Genomic DNA, 22,251 nt, shown 5'->3' on the forward strand with positions numbered 1-22,251 from the left:
CACTTAGTGGGACTATCATTTGTTTTCAACAGAACAATGACCCAACACACCTCCAGGCTGTGTAAGGGCTATTTTACCAACAAGGAGAGTGATGGAGTGCTGCATCAGATGAGCTGGCCTCCACAATCACCCAACCTCAACCCAATTGAGATGGTTTGGGATGAGTTTGACCGCAGAGTGAACTAAAAGCAGCCAACAAGTGCTCAGCATATGTGGGAACACCTTCAAGACTGTTGGAAAATCATTCCAGGTGAAGCTGGTTGAGAGAATGCCAAGAGTGTGCAAAGCTGTCATCAAGGCAAAGGGTGGCTATTTTGATTTGTTTAACACTTTTTTGGTTGCTACATGATTCCATATGTGTTATTTCATAGTTTTGATGTCTTCACTATTATTCTACAATGTAGAAAATAGTAAAAATAAAGAAAAACCCTTGAATGAGTAGGTGTTCTAAAACTTTTGACTGGTACAATAAGTCCCTGCTTCACCATTACTTGTCACAGGCAGTGCAAAGTATTGGATGCTACTAAGCAGGGGAAAGATACTAGATGGACGGGGTAGTGGTATATTATAAATATAAAGTTCAAACAATGGATTATCTTGTAACCTAGCTAACCATGTTTCTGCTAAATTACCGTTTCACCCAACTCCCTTTATACATACTTAGAATAAATTAACCAAACTAAAAAGGTAAAAAGGAACTAAAAACACTTATTTTGGGTCAGGACAGTTGCATACAGGAAGAATCAGCAGATATAAAAATGACAGTAAATTCCATTGAAGTCAATCTGTTCTCTTAGAGATTTAGGAAAATAGCTTTTTCTGCTTGAAGTAAGCATCAAATCGAGACTGGGCATAGTCCTGAAACGAGAGAGGTCAAATAAACAGGTGTAAACATTGAGACGGATCATGTGTTTTGGAAGCACAGGCCACTGTTTATCCAGGTCATAGAACATCTCACTCAGCAAATAAACAGAAAGAGAAGGGGAGAGACCATAAAACACCTATACCTGCAATGTCATGTGAATTACATTAATTTATGTTACAATATGCTGAAGCGCTACTGTATTGTTTCATTCTAGTGAGGTGAAGTCTGTATCTCACCATGTGAAGTAAGTCTACTACTGTACTTACCATGTAGCCAAACTCAATCTTGGATATCCTGGCTTGAATGATGGACCACAGGCCCCAGAGGAAGTGAGATGCCATGGCGAACCTGTAGGGAAATCACTCCACCATAAATAAACTGCCAACGGACTGGCTACTGCACATGTGGATAGCAGTGAATAGTTTATACGAAAATCAACGCTGGTTCAACATTTTAAAAAGTTATCACCACATTGGTGGTGGTAAAGTTGATTTTTCCCCCTTATTATGTAATGCGCTTTGAAAACCTAGGTCGAAAAGCACTATATAAATCCAATCAATTATCATTATGATTATTATGACAGAACAGATAGCACATAGTGTATACTACATTTGAAGTTAGAAAATCAATCTTCGATTTAGGAGTGAAATATCATTTTTGAGCTAATCTGTGGTAGAAGTTTTTGTCCTACCGATTGGCTTCGACCAGCATCTCCAGCTCTTTACGAGCTTGGTCCTCGTGCATAGTTCTCTCCGAATACCCTCCCGTCTCCACCAGGTAGTTACGGATGAAATGCAGCTGAAGAGAACAACACACTCGCTCAGAGATGAGGGACAACAAATAGATTTCATCTATAAATGGAGTTCCCTGGCCTGTATCCCTGGCCTGTATCAATAGCTTGAAATTAATGCATTTGCAATTGGGTCATTGTATTAGACGTTGTCATGACACTCCTGGCTGAGGATCAAAGGACTCAGATCAGCTTTCAATGGCTGACGATCACCAGAACCCCTCTCACCCACAGGAGAGGAGAGGGGGGGGGGGGCTGGGCAGGTTTTGACACCTTAACACCCTACATTTTTTAAGGCATCTGTGACCAAAAGATGCATACAGTGGGGGAAAAAAGTATTTAGTCAGCCACCAATTGTGCAAGTTCTCCCACTTAAAAAGATGAGAGGCCTGTAATTTTCCTCATAGGTACACGTCAACTATGACAGGCAAAATGAGCATTTTTTCCCCAGAAAATCACATTGTAGGATTTTTACTGAATTTATTTGCAAATTATGGTGGAAAATAAGTATTTGGTCAATAACAAAAGTTTCTCAATACTTTGTTATATACCCTTTGTTGGCAATGACACAGGTCAAACGTTTTCTGTAAGTCTTCACAAGGTTTTCACACACTGTTGCTGGTATTTTGGCCCATTCCACCATGCAGATCTCCTCTAGAGCAGTGATGTTTTGGGGCTGTCGCTGGGCAAAACAGACTTTCAACTCCCTCCAAAGATTTTCTATGGGGTTGAGATCTGGAGACTGGCTAGGCCACTCCAGGACCTTGAAATGCTTCTTACGAAGCCACTCCTTCGTTGCCCGGGCGGTGTGTTTGGGATCATTGTCATGCTGAAAGACCCAGCCACGTTTCATCTTCAATGCCCTTACTGATGGAAGGAGGTTTTCACAAAAAATCTCACGATACATGGCCCCATTCATTCTTTCCTTTACACGGGTCAGTCGTCCTGGTCCCTTTGCAGAAAAACAGCCCCAAAGCATGATGTTTCCACCCTCATGCTTCACAGTAGGTATGGTGTTCTTTGGATGCAACTCAGCATTCTTTGTCCTCCAAACACGACGAGTTTAGTTTTTACCAAAAAGTTCTATTTTGGTTTCAGCTGACCATATGACATTCTCCCAATCCTCTTCTGGATCATCCAAATGCACTCTAGCAAACTTCAGACGGGCCTGGACATGTACTGGCTTAAGCAGGGGGACACGTCTGGCACTGCAGGATTTGAGTCTCTGGCGGCGTAGTGTGTTACTGATAGGCTTTGTTACTTTGGTCCCAGCTCTCTGCAGGTCATTCACTAGGTCCCCCCGTGTGGTTCTGGGATTTTTGCTCACCGTTCTTGTGATCATTTTGACCCCACGGGGTGAGATCTTGCGTGGAGCCCCAGATCGAGGGAGATTATCAGTGGTCTTGTATGTCTTCCATTTCCTAATAATTGCTCCCACAGTTGATTTCTTCAAACCAAGCTGCTTACCTATTGCAGATTCAGTCTTCCCAGCCTGGTGCAGGTCTACAATTTTGTTTCTGGTGTCCTTTGACAGCTCTTTGGTCTTGGCCATAGTGGAGTTTGGAGTGTGACTGTTTGAGGTTGTGGACAGGTGTCTTTTATACTGATAACAAGTTCAAACAGGTGCCATTAATACAGGTAACGAGTGGAGGACAGAGGAGCCTCTTAAAGAAGAAGTTACAGGTCTGTGAGAGCCAGAAATCTTGCTTGTTTGTAGGTGACCAAATACTTATTTTCCACCATAATTTGCAAATAAATTCAAAAAAAATCCTACAATGTGATTTTCTGGATTTTTTCCCCTCAATTTGTCTGTCATAGTTGACGTGTACTTATGATGAAAATCACAGGCCTCTCTCATCTTTTTAAGTGGGAGAACTTGCACAATTGGTGGCTGACTAAAAACTTTTTTTCCCCACTGTATCTGTATTCCCAGTCATGTGAAATCCATAGATTAGGACTAATTAATGTATTTCAAATGACTGAACAGAATGGCGCCGGAAGAGATGGCAGCCATTTCACGGGCTCCTAACCAATTGTGCTATTTTGTGTGTTTCTTTAATGTTGTTTGTAACTTATTTTGTACATAATGTTTCTGCCACCGTCTCTTATGACCAAAAAGAGCTTCTGGATATCAGGACAGCGATTACTCACCTCAAACTGGATGAAGATTTTTTTCTTTAACAAGTCGGATGCAAAGGATTTTTTGCAGATACCGAACCAGGCCCAAATCCCCATCATTCGGATATAGAAAAGACGCCGATACAGGGGACGCAGGTCCGGGTGCCTTGTGAGAATTTGTCGGCGAGTGTGTAATCCGCCTCTACCATCCATCCTATTGGCCAACGTGTAATCATTTGAGAATAAACTGCATGAGCTCAGTTCAAGACTATCCTACCAACGGGACATTAAAAACTGTAATATCTTATGTTCCGACGACATGGATAATATACAGTTGGCTGGGTTTTCCGTGCATCGGCAAGACAGAACAGCTGGCGCTGGTAAGACAAGGGGTGGTGGGCTATGTCTATTTGTCAATAACAGCTGGTGCATGAAATCTATTGTTAAGGAAGTCTCAAGGTTTTGCTCGCCTGAGGTAGAGTATCTCATGATAAGCTGTAGACCACACTATTTACCAAGAGAGTTTTCATCTATATTTTTCGTAGCTGTCTATTTACAAACCGATGCTGGCACTAAGACCGCACTCAACAAGAGGTATAAGGCCATTAGCAATGGATTGCAGGCAACATCCACACTGAGCTAAAGGGTAGACCTGCCGCTTTCAAGGAGCGGGACACTAACCCGGACGCTAATAAGAAATCCCGCTATGCCCTCCGACGAACCATCAAACAGGCAAATCGTCAATACAGGACTAAGATTGAATCCTACTACTCCGACGCTCGTCGGAAGTGGCAGGGCTGGCAAACTATTACGGACTACAAAGGAAATCCCAGCCGCGAGCTGCCCAGTGACACGAGCCTACCAGACGAGCTTAATGACTTCTCTGCGCGCTTCGAGGCAAGCAACAATGAAGCATGCATGAGAGCACCAGCTGTTCCTGACGACTGTGTGATCACGCTCGCAGTAGCCGATGTGTGTAAGACTTTAAACAGGTCAACATTCACAAGGCCGCAGGGCCAGACGGATTACCAGGACGTGTACTCCGAGCATGTGCTGACCAACTGGCAAGTGTCTTCACTGACATTTTCAATCTGTCTGGCCGAGTATGTCATACCTACATGTTTCAAGCAGACCACCATAGTCCCTGTGCCCAAGAACACCAAGGTTACCTGCCTAAATGACTACCGACCCGTAGCATTGACGTTTGTAGCCATGAAGTGCTTTGAAAGGCTGGTCATGGCTCACATCAAAACCATCATCCCAGAAACCCTAGACCCACTCGAATTTGCATACCGCCCCAAGAGATCCACAGTTGACACAATCTCTGTTGCACTCAACACTGCGCTTTCCCACCTGGACAAAAGGAACACCTACGTGAGAATACTGTTCATTGACTACAACTCAGCGTTCAACACCATAGTGTCCTCAAAGCTCATCACTAAGCTAAGGACCCTGGGACTAAACACCACCCTCTGCAACTGGACCCTGGACTTCCTGACGGGCTGTGCCCAGGTGGTAAGGGTAGGCAACAACACATATGACACGCTGATGCTCAACAAGGGGGCCCCTCAAGGGTGCGTGCTTAGGTCCCTCCTGTACTCCTTGTTTACCCATGACTGCGTGGCCAAGCACGACTCCAACACCATCATTAAGTTTGCCGACGACACAACGATGGTAGGCCTGATCACCGACAATGATGAGACAGCCTATAGGGAGGAGGTCAGAGACCTGGCAGTGTGGTGCCAGGACAACAACCTCTCCCTCAACGTGCCTTGACATTTCCACATTTTGTTGTGTTAAAGCCTGAATTTAAAAGGAATACTTTTACATTTTTGGTCACTGGCCTACACATAATACCCCATAATGTCAAAGTGGAATAATGTTTTCGAACTTTTTACAAATTAATAAAAATGAAAAGCTGAAATGTCTTGAGTCAATAAATATTCAATCCCTTTGTTATGGCATGCCTAAATAACTTCAGGAGTAAATATTTGTTTGTCAAGTCACATAAGTTGCATATAATAATAGTGTTTAACATGATTTGTGAATGACTACCTCATCTCTGTACCCCACACATACAATTATCTGTAAGTTCCCTCAGTCGAGCAGTGAATTTCAAACACAGATTCAACCACAAAGACCAGGGAGGTTTTTCAATGCCTCACAAAGAAAGGCACCTATTGGTAGATGGGTCAAAATAAAAAGCAGACATTGAATATCCCTTTGGGCATTGTGAAGTTATTCATTACACTTTGGATGGTGTATCAATCCTTCCTAACTCAGTTGTCAGAGAGAAAGGAAACCGCTCAGGGATTTCACCATGAGGCCAATTGTGACTTTAAAACCGTTACAGAGTTTAATGGCTGTGATAGGAGAAAACTGAGGATGGATCAACAACATTGTAGTTACTCCACAATACTAACCTGATGGACAGAGTGAAAAGAAAGAAGCCTGTACAGAATCCAAATATTCCAAAACATGCATCCTGTTTTCAACAAGGCATTAACGTAATACTACAAAAAATGTGGCAAAGCAATTCACTTTTTGTCCTGAATACAAAGTGTTATGTTTGGGGCAAATCCAATACAACACATTACTGAGTACCACTCTCCATATTTTCAAGCATAGTGGTGGCTGCATCATGCTATTTGTATGCTTGTAATCGTTAAGGACTGGGGAGTTTTTCAGGATAAAAAAAGAAACTGAATGGAGCTAAGCACAGGCAAAATCGTAGAGGAAAATCTGGTTCAGTCTGCTTTCCACCAGACACTGGGAGATGAATTCACCTTTCAGCAGGACAATAACCTAAAACACAAGGCCAAATCTACACTGGAGTTGCTTACCAAGAACATAGTGAATGTTCCTGAGTGGCTGAGTTACAATTTTGACTCAAATCTGCTTGTAAATCTAGAATTGAAAATAGTTGTCTAGTAATGATCAACAACCAATTTGACAGAGCTTGAAGAATTTTGAAAAGAAAAATTGGCAAATATTGTACAATCCAGGTGTGCAAAGCTCTTACCCAGAAAGACTCACAGCTGTAATCGCTGCCAAAGGTGATTTTAACATGTATTGACTCAGGGGTGTGAATACTTATGTAAATTAGACATTGATGTATTTAAGTTTCAATAAATCTGCAAAAATTTCAAAAAACATGTTTTGAGTTTGTCATTACGGGTTATTGTGTGTAGATGGGTGAGAATTGTTTTATATTTAATCCATTTTGAATTCAGGCTGTAACACAACAAAATGTGGAATAAGTCAAGGGGTGTGAATTCTTTCTGAAGGCACTGTACATATTATGTTGTGAAAGCCACCATATTATTATCTCCCCAGTGTGGTCCTCTGCAAGCACCTGCTGCGCAGCTTCCAGGTGGCATCAATGTAGTGCAATGTCAATTACATGCAGGGCTCCAGTTGTTGTCGCGAAATAGTGCACCTGTTTCAGCTCTGATGTTATGGCATGACATTTCTTGTACATGGCATTTTGTATTTCTTGTCCAGAGTTTGGACCATCTTCTTGAACCCAATTTGTTCAACTTTTGAATTTGGGGCCATGTCTTTTGCGATATGGTACGTTATGGCATCTGTTATTTCATTCCATCGGTGAGAGTGTGTTACATAGCGAGTTGTGTGTGCAAACGAGTCGGTAATGGATTGTTGCCTAGGCTTTGCTCTTGTCATGACGCTTGTTGGCCCCTGCCCCATTTTTCTTCGCCATGCATTTGTCATGCTGTATTACATTCCTGTGTTTCAAATGGTGGAAGAAGTTGCTCGTGTTTCTCGAGTGGTTGCTATAGTTTTGCAACAGTTGAAGCACATTGCCTCACTCTGCTCGATGTCACTAGGTTTAAAACCAAAACAAGCCAAAACAACCAACACAGCATTCTTCTTTGGCAGTAATTGTTCTTGATTTTATTGGACTGCATTTTCTTTGTCGCCATTCATTTCCCCCCGCTAATGAACGAAGCCACTTGCAACATCACTTGTGAGAACTTCCAATAACAGGTGTGGGAAGCATGGGATAGAACACAGCTCTGATTTGCTGCTGTAGTTTTGGTTCAAATTAAACAGCATACAGTGGGGAAAAAAAGTATTTAGTTAGCCACCAATTGTGCAAGTTCTCCCACTTAAAAAGATGAGAGAGGCCTGTAATTTTCATCATAGGTACACGTCAACTATGACAGACAAATTGAGAAATTTTTTCTCCAGAAAATCACATTGTAGGATTTTTAATGAATTTATTTGCAAATTATGATGGAAAATAAGTATTTGGTCACCGACAAACAAGCAAGATTTCTGGCTCTCACAGACCTGTAACAACTTCTTTAAGAGGCTCCTCTGTCCTCCACTCGTTACCTGTATTAATGGCACCTGTTTGAACTTGTTATCAGTATAAAAGACACCTGTCCACAACCTCAAACAGTCACACTCCAAACTCCACTATGGCCAAGACAAAAGAACTGTCAAAGGACACCAGAAACAAAATTGTAGACCTGCACCAGGCTGGGAAGACTGAATCTGCAATAGGTAAGCAGCTTGGTTTGAAGAAATCAACTGTGGGAGCAATTATTAGGAAATGGAAGACATACAAGACCACTGATAATCTCCCTCGATCTGGGGCTCCACGCAAGATCTCACCCCGTGGGGTCAAAATGATCACAAGAACGGTGAGCAAAAATCCCAGAACCACACGGGGGGACCTAGTGAATGACCTGCAGAGAGCTGGGACCAAAGTAACAAAGCCTACCATCAGTAACACACTACGCCGCCAGGGACTCAAATCCTGCAGTGCCAGACGTGTCCCCCTGCTTAAGCCAGTACATGTCCAGGCCCGTCTGAAGTTTGCTAGAGTGCATTTGGATGATCCAGAAGAGGATTGGGAGAATGATCCCAAACACACCGCCCGGGCAACGAAGGAGTGGCTTCGTAAGAAGCATTTCAAGGTCCTGGAGTGGCCTAGCCAGTCTCCAGATCTCAACCCCATAGAAAATCTTTGGAGGGAGTTGAAAGTCCTTGTTGCCCAGCGACAGCCCCAAAACATCACTGCTCTAGAGGAGATCTGCATGGAGGAATGGGCCAAAATACCAGCAACAGTGTGTGAAAACCATGTGAAGACTTACAGAAAACGTTTGACCTGTGTCATTGCCAACAAAGGGTATATAACAAAGTATTGAGAAACTTTTGTTATTGACCAAATACTTATTTTCCACCATAATTTGCAAATAAATTCATAAAAAATCCTACAATGTGATTTTCTGGAATTCTTTTCCTCATTTTGTCTGTCTTAGTTGACGTGTACCTATGATGAAAATTACAGGCCTCTCTCATCTTTTTAAGTGGGAGAACTTGCACAATTGGTGGCTGACTAAATAGTTTTTTCCCCCACTGTAAATGAAAGTGTTGAGCTCCGAGAGCACAATCATTTTTTCTATGCCATTTCGCTTTCATATATGCAGCGCCACTCCGTAGGCTATTGTTTAATGCATGAAGGAACATTGTGTAATCACCAAAAATTACCGACATATGCAAAATCGCTTCGGTATGAGTTAGAAATGTCGGTGTCTGTAATTTTCAGTTTATCATCCCAGCTCTAAAAGGGAGAGTGTGATAATGGAGAGAAGAAGTATGGATAAGAGAAAGTGTGTTTAAATTGATACTTTGGATGGTATCTTCATAGAAGTGTGGTAGAGGTTGTAGTCACCTGTTGTTCTCTGCTTGGGTAGTTTTCAGGTGTACACTTGTAGAAGGGCCACTGGTTGTATGTGTAGTCATAGCACCACTCACAGAAGTGGTTCCCAAAGTCAAAACCCCTAAACAAACAACACAAATACATCGCAACACAATCTAAGATTACAATAATAAATCAATAATTTGAGACAATCCTACATTTAGATAACATAGTACTTTGACCTGTCCTTGTTACTTGTAGAGATAGATACCTTAGGCAACGCTGTTACCACCAAACAGTTTGTTTGTTTGATTGATGTACTGTGTATGGGGCTATAACCCTTTTACCTGTAGTTTTAGTTGAGTGTTTATGAATACAGTTGCCGCTAAATATATTGGCACCCTTGTCACTTTTCTTAAATAATTCCCTATTTCTTCTCAAATAAATGTACATTGAAAAAATGATTTAAGAAATGTGAAAGAGTGCCAATATCTTTGGCCGCAAAAATGTGTAGAGTCACAAGCTTGATTTAGTCATTGCGTGCTATGAATATGGGACCAAATACTTAACTTTTTACTATTTTAATGCACATAAGTGAATTTGTCCCAATACTTTTGGTCCCCTAAAACGGGGGAACAATGTAAAAAACGTGCTATAATTTCGAAATGATTCACCCGATATTTATGAAAATACCCTCAAATTATAGCTGACAGTCTGCACTTTAACATCATAGTCATTGTTTGATTTCAAATCCAAACTTCTGGAGTATAGAGCCAAAAGAAGAAAACATGCTTCACTGTCACAATAATTACGGAGGGCACTCGGAAAGTATTCAGACCCCTTCACTTTTTCCACATTTTGTTACGTTACAGCCTTTTTCTAAAATTGATGACATAATGTTTTTCCCTCATGAATCTGCGCACAATACTAAATGAAAAAAGCATTTTTGGGGGGGTGAAATATTTGCAAATTTATTAAAAATAAAAAACTTAAATTCCTTATTTACATAAGTATTCAGACTCAAAATTGAGCTCAGGTGCATCCTGTTTCCATTTATCATCCTTGAGATGTTTCTACAACTTGATTGGAGTCCACCTGTGGTAAATTCAATTGATTGGACATGATTTGGAAAAGCACACACCTGTCTATTTAAAGTCCCACAGTTGACAGTGCATGTCAGAGCAAAAACCAAGCCATGAGGTCGAAGGAATTGTCCGTAGAGCTCAGAGACAGGATTGTGTCAAGGCACAGATCTGGGGAAGGGTACCAAAACATTTCTGCCGCATTGAAGGTCCCCAAGAACACAGTGGCCTCCATCATTCTTAAATGGAAGAAGTTTGGAACCACCAAGACTCTTCCTAGAGCTGGCCGCCCGGCCAAACTGAGCAATCGGGGGAGAAGGGCCTTGGTCAGGGAGGTGACCAAGAACCCGATGGTCACTCTGACAGAGCTCCAGAGTTCCTCTGTTGAGATGGGAGGACCTTCCAGAAGGACAACCATCTCTGAAGCACTCCACCAATCAGGCCTTTATGGTAGAGTGGCCAGACGGAAGCCACATGACAGCCCGCTTGGAGTTTGCCAAAAGGCACCTAAAGGACTCTCAGACCATGAGAAACAAGATTCTCTGGTCTGATGAAACCAAGATTGAACTCTTTGGCCTGAATGCCAAGCATCACGTCTGGAGGAAACCTGGCACCATCCCTACGGTGAAGCATGGTGGTTGCAGCATCATGCTGTGGGGATGATTTTCAGCGGCAGGGACTGGGAGACTAGTCAGGATCGAGGGAAAGATGAACAGAGCAAAGTACAGAGAGATCCTTGATGAAAACCTGCTCCAGAGTGTTCACCTTCCAACGGGACAACGACCCTAAGCACAGAGCCAAGACAACGCAGGAGTGGCTTCGGGACAAGTCTTTGAATGTCCTTGAGTAGCCAAGCCAGAGCCCGAACTTGAATCCGATCTAACATCTCTGGAGAGACCTAAAAATAGCTGTGCAGCGACGCTCCCCATCCAACCTGACAGCGCTTGAGAGGATCTGCAGAGAAGAATGGGAGAAACTCCCCAAATACAGGTGTGCCAAGCTTGTAGCGTCATACCCAAGAAGACTCGAGGCTGTAATTGCTGCCAAAGGTGCTTCAACAAAGTACTGAGTGAAGGGTCTGAATACTTATGTCAATGTGACATTTCACTTTTTAATTTTTAATCAATTTGCAAACATTTCTAAAAACCTGTTTTTGCTTTGTCATTATTGTGTGTAGATTGATGAGGGGAAAAAACAATGTAATCAATTTTAGAATAAGTTTGTAGCGTAACAAAATGTGGAAAAAGTCAAGGGGTCTGAATACTTTCCAAATACACCTTTTACCTGTAGTTGTAGCTGCTGTACTCAAAGTCTATGAGCATGAGTTTCTCAGTGGAGGCATGGTCTCTGTCCTCCAGCATAAGAATGTTACCTGAGGATGAGAGACAGCAGGTTGCAGGTTACAACACTCCCACTTCCCCTTTTGAGAGTTCAACCAGTTCAACAGCACTATCAATTCAGAGTGTGTCCTGATGTGCACTTCAGGAGTAATCTGTATACGTAGGCAACCCAGCTAGTTTCTTAGAGCTTGGTGAGAGCGTGGTTATCCTATGGTTATTTTGCATACAACCTTTACACAACTTTCTGGTAATAGTGCAGGATAGTTGCTTGGCTTTGGAACCTTCTCAGCACATTTAAAAAACGTAAATGTTCTTGGTATTTCATTACGTTAACCCTTTACACTCATAGCTGTATACAGTTTAAAAATGGCAGATTTGGGCACTGATAGGGGCCTTAAATGGAAAGCAGTGGCTGTACAGTAACATGCTATAAATGACGTCAGAGCTCAGGCTCTGTGCTTCACAGCGCTGTATGGGTTTTGACTGACCACCGTTCTGAACTTGAGCACCGCAGGCGACAAAAAGTTGCCCCCATCCCTAACGTTAATTGGGCTACTTTTGCTTTTGATGTGATTGGTGTGAAGCCAAATCCAAACTGGCTTCCCATTCACAGTTGAGCTCACTCAGTTTAGCTCAATTCTGCTTGGCTATTATTTAATACTTATTTTATCAAGGGAGGCCAAATGCTCGCTGGCTTCCCTTGCATTCAATGCTATGGGCGGCAACAATGTCATACTCTTGTTGACTAGACAGCTGTACATATATATATATATATATATATATATATATATTTTTAACCTTTATTTAACTAGGCAAGTCAGTTAAGAACAAATTCTTATTTACAATGACGGCCTACATATCATTCTTAGCTGAACTAATGTAAATTCTCCCAGTGTATATTCATATAGATTGCATTTGATTACTGTTACAGTGCTATTTCGGTTGTAAATCTGATTCATCCCGCTGTTCTTGATTTCTTGTCTTTGTCTTTTTTTCCCTTACATGTGAATTGTTTGTCATTTTACTGCATTGTTAGGAGCTAGTAACATAAGCATTTAGCTGCATCCACTATAACAACTTCTAAACTGTGTACACGACCAATAAACTTTGATTTGATTTGCTTTGAGTTCAAAAAAGTTAACCCAAAATAATCTAGCAGTGTTATTAAAAGTCTTATTGAAACATTCAGTGAGAGTTTGAAGGAAGATATTCAAAAACCTCCAAATCGCCTATAGTTTCTGTTCTCAGAGCGTTAATAACACCTCCCACGAAAACTTCCAAGGAAATAGAGTAAAACATTCTCAGAACCTCCCTGCAACCTAAAAATAAATGTTCCCAGAACAGGCAACATTTTCACTTACTGTATGTTCTTAAAAAACATTCAATTTTAAAGGTCAGGAAATGCATGGCTTCGTCCCCAGAACTAATGTGAAACCAAAAACACACGTTCCCACAACTTCTAAGGAACCAAATGTGCTAGCTGGGTTCTTTATCTAACTTATGTAATATCCTGTCCTTGTAGGAAGTTACAAACTCCACTGTTGAGTAGTGTTGTCACAACACCATAATTTTTATACTGATACCAGGTTTAGCATCACAATACTCAATACCATAAACGATACTCCATAACAAAACGATACCTTGGCAAAAAAAGAAGGCGTATTAGCCAAAGTCACAGAATGGCACTTGATCCAAACAGATAAACTCAGATACTGCTCTGTTCAATCAGTATGTATCTTTTGAGTTCAATATCATTAGATTTGAAATGTTGTATGTTTATTTTTCAGACAGCCATGTACAGTGAGGGAAAAAGGTATTTGATCCCCTGCTGATTTTGTACATTTTCCCACTGACAAAGAAATGATCAGTCTATAATTTTAATGGTAGGTTTATTTGAACAGTGAGAGACAGAATAACAACAACAAAATCCAGAAAAACGCATGTCCAAAATGTTATAAATTGATTTGCATTTTATTGAGGGAAATAAGTATTTGACCCCCTCTCAATCAGAAAGATTTCTGGCTCCCAGGTGTATTTTATACAGGTAACGAGCTGAGATTAGGAGCACACTCTTAAAGGGAGTGCTCCTAATCTCAGCTTGTTACCTGTATAAAATACACCTGTCCACAGAAGCAATCAATCAATCAGATTCCAAACTCTCCACCATGGCCAAGACCAAAGAGCTCTCCAAGGATGTCAGGGACAATATTGTAGACCTACACAAGGCTGGAATGGGCTACAAGACCATCGCCAAGCAGCTTGGTGAGAAGGTGACAACAGTTGGTGCGATTATTCGCAAATGGAAGAAACACAAAATAACTGTCAATCTCCCTCGGCCTGGGGCTCCATGCAAGATCTCACCTCGTGGAGTTGCAATGATCATGAGAACGGTGAGGAATCAGCCCAGAACTACACGGGAGGATCTTATTAATGATCTCAAGGCAGCTGGGACCATAGTCACCAAGAAAACAATTGGTAACACACTAAGCCGTGAAGTACTGAAATCCTACAGCGCCCGCAAGGTCCCCCTGCTCAAAAAAGCACATATACAGGGCCGTCTGAAGTTTGCCAATGAACATCTGAATGATTCAGAGGAGAAATGGGTGAAAGTGTTGTTGTCAGATGAGACCAAAATCGAGCTCTTTGGCATCAACTCAACTCGCCGTGTTTGGAGGAGGAGGAATGCTGCCTATGACCCCAAGAACACCATCCCCATCGTCAAACATGGAGGTGGAAACATTGGGGTGTTTTTCTGCTAAGGGGACAGGACAACTTCACTGCATCAAAGGGACGATGGACGGTTCATGTACCATCAAATCTTGGGTGAGAACCTCCTTCCCTCAGCCAGGGCATTGAAAATGGGTTGTGGATAGGTATTCCAGCATGACAATGACCCAAAACACACAGCCAAGACAACAATGGAGTGGCTCAAGAAGAAGCACATTAAAGTCCTAGAGTGGCCTAGCCAGTCTCCAGACCTTAATCCCATAGAAAATCTGTGGAGGGAGCTGAAGGTTCAAGTTGCCAAACGTCAGCCTCGAAACCTTAATGACTTGGAGAAGATCTGCAAAGAGGAGTGGGACAAAATCCCTCCTGAGATGTGCGCAAACCTGGTGGCCAACTACAAGAAACATCTGACCTCTGTGATTGCCAACAAGGGTTTTGCCACCAAGTACTAAGTCATGTTTTGCAGAGGGGTCAAATACTTATTTCCCTCATTAAAATGCAAATCAATTTATAACATTTTTTACATGCGTTTTTCTGGATTTCTTTGTTGTTATTCTGTCTCTCACTGTTCAAATAAACCTACCATTAAAATTATAGACTGATAATTTCTTTGTCAGTGGGCAAACGTACAATATCAGCAGGGGATCAAATACTTTTTTCCCTCACTGTATGCATTAATGAATCAATTATACAATACATTTGACTTTGTTTTTACCAATCTAAGTACATAACATAATGGTAATAATTGATTTGAATGGAAAATCTCCATTGATAAACTGAGTAAATCAAGATGTAGCCTAGGCCTATCCACAATACAGGTGAATGCATATTCAATAGGAGTTTGTGCATGCATTGAGTTATTTAGCTTGTTTTGGCTGATTTCATGGAGCTACAGATTACAAACAATCTGTTTCCATTCCATTTGGGACTTACTTTATTTTACTGATCAACAACATTTGCACAGAAGTAGCAATCTTAAAGGAAAATTCCACCCCAAAACTATATTTTGGTATTTGTTTCATTAGTCCATTGTTGACATAGTCCCAAAATGTTTTGCTTGTCAAAATACAGAAATCATCCCTGTATGATGCATTTAGCATCATATGATGCAAAACGCAGCATCATACAGTATGATGCAAAATGCATCATACGGGGATGATTTCTGTATTTTGAAAGTTATGCGTTATGGTTACCATATTATCACAAACAAAGTACTAGGGTAGTGAATTTATGTTAGCTTCAGCTGTAAGCTAGCCTACAAAGCTAACATGATGCAGCCCAGACAACCAGTGCAGTGATAGCTTTAGCAATGAGTAACTGGAGCAGACAATCGGAAGTGTCTCTGAAGGCATGCACGGTGCGCTCGTGTGCTGATAGACTTGATCCTCTCAATCAGTAGACTATACGACGTGAGACACATTTGACAGAAGTACCGAAGCGTTTTTCATGTTCTACTATCGAAAAAGTATAGTAGTTTCGGTATACAGTGCAACACTACTGTTGAGTCAGCAGGAGCATCAATCAGTCCAAATAAAAGGTGTGAGGATCAAATCTAAGGTGATTAGAGGGGAGAGAGAAAGACAGAGAATGGCGGAGATAATAGACAAAGGGGAGAGAGAGATTGGTAGAGAGAGTGAGTGGAGGAGAGCACAAAGATAGATCTTTACCTTCTTGCACATCATTATGACAGAACACCACTGGAGATGGGGTCGCTGCCAACAAAACTCTGTCAGAGAGGTAGAGAGAGAGAGAGAACTGTTTTATTTAATGAGAATAGGGCATCTCAGATTGTTCTGGCAATTCTCACAATTTCTTGGGGGAAAATCATGATGAAAGTGGACCCTATGATCCGTGAACCGTACATGATAAAGACAACATATTGATGTCATTATACTCCTTATAGTGTGTGCTCAAATATTAAGTCTAGATTCTAAAATACAACTTCACATTCATTTATTCAACAACATTCAAAATATTAATATCAATATCTCAAAACTTGTAGATATTGTTTATTTTAAGACATATTGCTTGGAACAATATCCTCTTGCTGATTTTGTACGTTTGCCCACTGACAAAGAAATGATCAGTCTATAATTTTAATGGTACGTTTATTTGTTTTGTGAGAGACAGAATAACAACAAAAAAATCCAGAAAAACGCATGTCAAAAATGTTATAAATTGATTTGCATTTTAATGAGGGAAATAAGTATTTGACCCCCTCTCAATCCGAAAGATTTCTGGCTCCCAGGTGTCTTTTATACAGGTAACGAGCTGAGATTAGGAGGACACTCTTAAAGGGAGTGCTCCTAATCTCAGCTTGTTACCTGTATAAAACACACCTGTCCACAGAAGCAATCAATCAGATTCCAAACTCTCCACCATGGCCAAGACCAAAGAGCTCTCCAAGGATGTAAGGGACAAGATTGTAGACCTACACAAGGCTGGAATGGGCTACAAGACCATCACCAAGCAGCTTGGTGAGAAGGTGACAACAGTTGGTGCTATTATTCGCAAATGGGAGAAACACAAAAGAACTGTCAATCTCCCTCGGCCTGGGGCTCCATGCAAGATCTCACCTCATGGAGTTGCAATGATTATGAGAATGGTGAGGAATCAGCCCAGAACTACACAGGAGGATCTTGTCAATGATCTCAAAGCAGCTGGGCCCATAGTCACCAAGAAAACAATTGGTAACACACTACGCCGTGAAGGACTGAAATCCTGCAGCGCCCGCAAGGTCCCCCTGCTCAAGAAAGCACATATACAGGCCCGTCTGAAGTTTGCCAATGAACATCTGAATGATTCAGAGGAGAACTGGGTGAAAGTGTTGTGGTCAGATGAGACCAAAACCGAGCTCTTTGGCATCAACTCAACTCGCCGTGTTTGGAGGAGGAGGAATGCTGCCTATGACCACAAGAACACCATCCCCACTGTCAAACATGGAGGTGGAAACAGTATGCTTTGGGGGTGTTTTTCTGCTAAGGGGACAGGACAACTTCACCGCATCAAAGGGACGATGGACGGGGCCATGTACCGTCAAATCTTGGGTGAGAACCTCCTTCCCTCAGCCAGGGCATTGAAAATGGGTCATGGATGGGTATTCCAGCATGACAATGACCCAAATGACACGGCCAAGGCAACAAAGGAGTGGCTCAAGAAGAAGCACATTAAGGTCCTGGAGTGGCCTAGCCAGTCTCCAGACCTTAATCCCATAGAAAATCTGTGGAGGGAGCTGAAGGTTCGAGTTGCCAAACGTCAGGCTCCAAACCTTAATGACTTGGAGAAAATCTGCAAAGAGGAGTGGGACAAAATCCCTCCTGAGATGTGTGCAAACATGGTGGCCAACTACAAGAAACATCTGATGTCTGTGATTGCCAACAAGGGTTTTGCCACCAAGTACTAAGTCATGTTTTGCAGAGGGGTCAAATACTTATTTCCCTCATTAAAATGCAAATCATTTTATAACATTTTTGACATGCGTTTTTCTGGATTTTGTTGTTGTTATTCTGTCTCTCACTGTTCAAACAAACCTACCATTAAAATTATAGACTGATCATGTCTTTGTCAGTGGGCAAACGTACAAAATCAGCAGGGGATCAAATACTTTTTTCCCTCACTGTATAACATTTACAGAGTGGGCTCTCTGCTACTCTTAATGACATGACTGATTTTATACATAGAAATTGCCATTATACAGTGGGAAAAAAAAGTATTTAGTCAGCCACCAATTGTGCAAGTTCTACCACTTAAAAAGATGAGAGAGAGGCCTGTAACTTTCATAATAGGTACACGTCAACTATGACAGACAAATTGAAAAATGTTTTCTCCAGAAAATCACATTGTAGGATTTTTAATGAATTTATTTGCAAATTATGGTGGAAAATAAGCATTTGGTCACCTACAAACAAGCAAGATTTCTGGCTCTCACAGACCTGTAACTTCTTCTTTAAGAGGCTCCTCTGTCCTCCACTCGTTACCTGTATTAATGGCACCCGTTTGAACTTATTATCAGTATAAAAGACACCTGTCCACAACCTCAAACAGTCACACTCCAAACTCCACTATGGCCAAGACCAAAGAGCTGTCAAAGGACACCAGAAACAAAATTGTAGACCTGCACCAGGCTGGGAAGACTGAATCTGCAATAGGTAAGCAGCTTGGTTTGAAGAAATCAACTGTGGGAGCAATTATTAGGAAATGGAAGACATACAAGACCACTGATAATCATCCTCGATCTGGGGCTCCACGCAAGATCTCACCCCGTGGGGTCAAAATGATCACAAGAACGGTGAGCAAAAATCCCAGAACCACACGGGGGACCTAGTGAATGACCTGCAGAGAGCTGGGACCAAAGTAACAAAGCCTACCATCAGTAACACACTACGCCGCCAGTGACTCAAATCCTGCAGTGCCAGACGTGTCCCCCTGCTTAAGCCAGTACATGTCCAGGCCCGTCTGAAGTTTGCTAGAGTGCATTTGGATGATCCAGAAGAGGATTGGGAGAATGTCATATGGTCAGATGAAACCAAAATAGAACTTTTTGGTAAAAACTCAACTCGTCGTGTTTGGAGGACAAAGAATGCTGAGTTGCATCCAAAGAACACCATACCTACTGTGAAGCATGGGGGTGGAAACATCATGCTTTGGGGCTGTTTTTCTGCAAAGGGACCAGGACGACTGATCCGTGTAAAGGAAAGAATGAATGGGGCCATGTATCGTGAGATTTTGAGTGAAAACCTCCTTCCATCAGCAAGGGCATTGAAGATGAAACGTGGCTGGGTCTTTCAGCATGACAATGATCCCAAACACACCGCCCGGGCAACGAAGGAGTGGCTTCGTAAGAAGCATTTCAAGGTCCTGGAGTGGTCTAGCCAGTCTCCAGATCTCAACCCCATTGAAAATCTTTGGAGGGAGTTGAAAGTCTGTGTTGCCCAGCGACAGCCCCAAAACATCACTGCTCTAGAGGAGATCTACATGGAGGAATGGGCCAAAATACCAACAACAGTGTGTGAAAACCTTGTGAAGACTTACAGAAAACGATTGACCTGTGTCATTGCCAACAAAGGGTATATAACAAAGTATTGAGAAACTTTTGTTATTGACCAAATACTTATTTTCCACCATAATTTGCAAATAAATTCATTAAAAATCCTACAATGTGATTTTCTGGATTTCTTTTCTCATTTTTTCTGTCATAGTTGACGTGTACCTATGATGAAAATTACAGGCCTCTCTCATCTTTTTAAGTGGGAGAACTTGCACAATTGGTGGCTGACTAAACACTTTTTTTCCCCACTGTAGCTAACTAGCTGCTAGGAGGACATCATGTCATTGGAGGAGTGGGTGAGTGACTGACTTGTTCCCCTCGTATCTTTTTTTGGTGGCTACACAGATAGAGAAGCACGTGTCATTTGGTTAGCTAGCAAGAAATGTGAGACGCTTTGCTAGCTAGCTAGGCGAAACAACGGTTATCCAGTTAGCGTTAGCAAATTCACTCTGGCTAGCTACCTACTCAGATTTCAGAGCACTCTTGTCTGAGTGTGCCAGAGCACAGAATAACTGATTAATTTACAAACTTGCAAGACCCGCTGAATTTGACCGGTGTCAATAAACGCAGGCGAAAAAAGTAATAGTTAGTCATGAAAGCTCTATATAACATAAACTCAGCAAAAAAAGAAACATCCCTTTTTCAGGACCCTGTCTTTCAAATATAATTCGTAAAAATCCAAATTCCTTCACAGATCTTCATTGTAAAGGGTTTAAACACTGTTTCCCATGCTTGTTCAATGAACCATAAACAATTAATGAACATGCACCTGTGGAACGGTCGTCAAGACACTAACAGCTTACAGACGGTAGGCAATTAAGGTCACAGTTATGAAAACTTAGGACACTAAAGAGGCCTTTCTACTGACTCTGAAAAACACCAAAAGAAAGATGCCCAGGGTCCCCACTCATCTACGTGAACATGCCTTAGGCGTGCTGCAAGGAGGCATGAGGACTGCAGATGTGGCCAGGGCAATAAATTGCAATGTTTGTACTGTGAGACGCCTAAGACAGCGCTACAGGGAGACAGGACGGACAGCTGATCGTCCTCGCAGTTGCAGACCACGTGTAACAACACCTGCACAGGATCGGTACATCCGAACATCACACCTGCGGGACAGGTACAGGATGGCAACAACAACTGCCCGAGTTACACAAGGAACGCACAATCCCTCCATCAGTGCTTAGACTGTCCGCAATAGGCTGAGAGAGGCTGGACTGAGGGCTTGTAGGCCTGTTGGAAGGCAGGTCCTCACCAGACATCACCGGCAACAACGTCGCCTATGGGCACAAACCCACCGTCGCTGGACCAGACAGGACTGGAAAAAAGTGCTCTTCACTGACGAGTCACGTTTTTGTCTCACCAGGGGTGATGGTCGGATTCGTGTTCATTGTCGAAGGAATGAGCGTTACATCGAGGCCTGTGCTCTGGAGCAGGATCGATTTGTAGGTGGAGGGTCCGTCATGGTCTGGGGCGGTGTGTCACAGCATCATCGGACTGAGCTTGTTGTCATTGCAGGCAATCTCAATGCTGTGCGTTACAGGGAAGACATCGTCCTCCCTCATGTGGTACCCTTCCTGCAGGCTCATCCTGACATGACCCTCCAGCATGACAATGCCACCAGCCATACTGCTCGTTCTGTGCGTGATTTCCTGCAAGACAGGAATGTCAGTGTTCTGCCATGGCCAGCGAATAGCCCAGATCTCAATCCCATTAAGCATGTCTGGGACCTGTTGGATCAGAGGGTGAGGGCTGGGGCCATTCCCCCCAGAAATGTCCGGGAACTTGCAGGTGCCTTGGTGGAAGAGTGGGATAACATCTCACAGCAAGAACTGGCAAATATGGTGCAGTCCATGAGGAGGAGATGCACTGCAGTACTTAATGCAGCTGGTGGCCACACCAGATACTGACTGTTACTTTTAATTTTGTTCAGGGACACATTATTCCATTTCTATTAGTCACATGTCAGTGGAACTTGTTCAGTTTATGTCTCAGTTGTTGAATCTTGTTCATACAAATATTTACACATGTTAAGTTTGCTGAAAATAAACGCAGTTGACAGTGAGAGGACGTTTCTTTTTTTTGCTGAGTTTATAAACAGCCTGACCAGCTCTGCTAGGGCGCGTAAAATGGTCAATGAGGTGTTCTCTCATTTGTGTTTGGAAGTAGCTAGCTAGCAAGCTAGCCAAATTTAGCCAGTTAGCTTGGGTGCTTGGTTGGGACAACGCATGCATTGGCAGGCAAGCTGCAGAAGGACGAGCAGTCTATTCCCCATCGTTTATCAGTGAAAATTTGACGGCCAACTAGCTGAAAAAGTTTGAGAGGGTTTATCTAATGTTCCTTTGTTAGATTTTAGCTCTGGCTAGTTGTTGCTCTTGTTGATGTGCATATAGGGAAATATAGCCTACCTTGTTATGGTTGTTTGATCAATAGGACTGTAAAATTCCCAAATGTAAGAGGACTCCCATTTATAGTAAGTATAGTATTTTATAAAAGGATAAAACGATATATAACAAGAAAAGATAACAAGCAGAATAATACATCTTTAAATACAAATAATTAGAACATGGCTTTTTTGGCGGGCGGTTGTTGTTTTGGCGGATGGTTGTTG

At 42.2% G+C, this 22,251-nt stretch overlaps 1 protein-coding gene across 1 annotated transcript in view; it reads right to left on the reverse strand.

Moving 5' to 3' along the window:
* Positions 1-416: 416 nt before the first annotated feature.
* The window catches only part of LOC121576359 (choline/ethanolamine kinase-like), a 67,270-nt gene continuing 45,435 nt past the window's right edge, over positions 417-22,251 (reverse strand). The window contains exons 6-11 of the mRNA XM_041889444.1: positions 16,261-16,319; positions 11,811-11,898; positions 9,478-9,586; positions 1,557-1,663; positions 1,132-1,213; positions 417-858 (exon numbers count right to left, since the gene is read on the reverse strand). Of these exons, the coding sequence (XP_041745378.1) occupies positions 802-858; positions 1,132-1,213; positions 1,557-1,663; positions 9,478-9,586; positions 11,811-11,898; positions 16,261-16,319 (502 nt within the window). The 3' untranslated portion in view covers positions 417-801. The remainder of the gene's footprint in view (positions 859-1,131; positions 1,214-1,556; positions 1,664-9,477; positions 9,587-11,810; positions 11,899-16,260; positions 16,320-22,251) is intronic.

Source organism: Coregonus clupeaformis, unplaced genomic scaffold, assembly GCF_020615455.1.
Source record: "Coregonus clupeaformis isolate EN_2021a unplaced genomic scaffold, ASM2061545v1 scaf0128, whole genome shotgun sequence".
In the NCBI taxonomy this organism is placed as follows: Eukaryota; Metazoa; Chordata; class Actinopteri; order Salmoniformes; family Salmonidae; genus Coregonus; species Coregonus clupeaformis.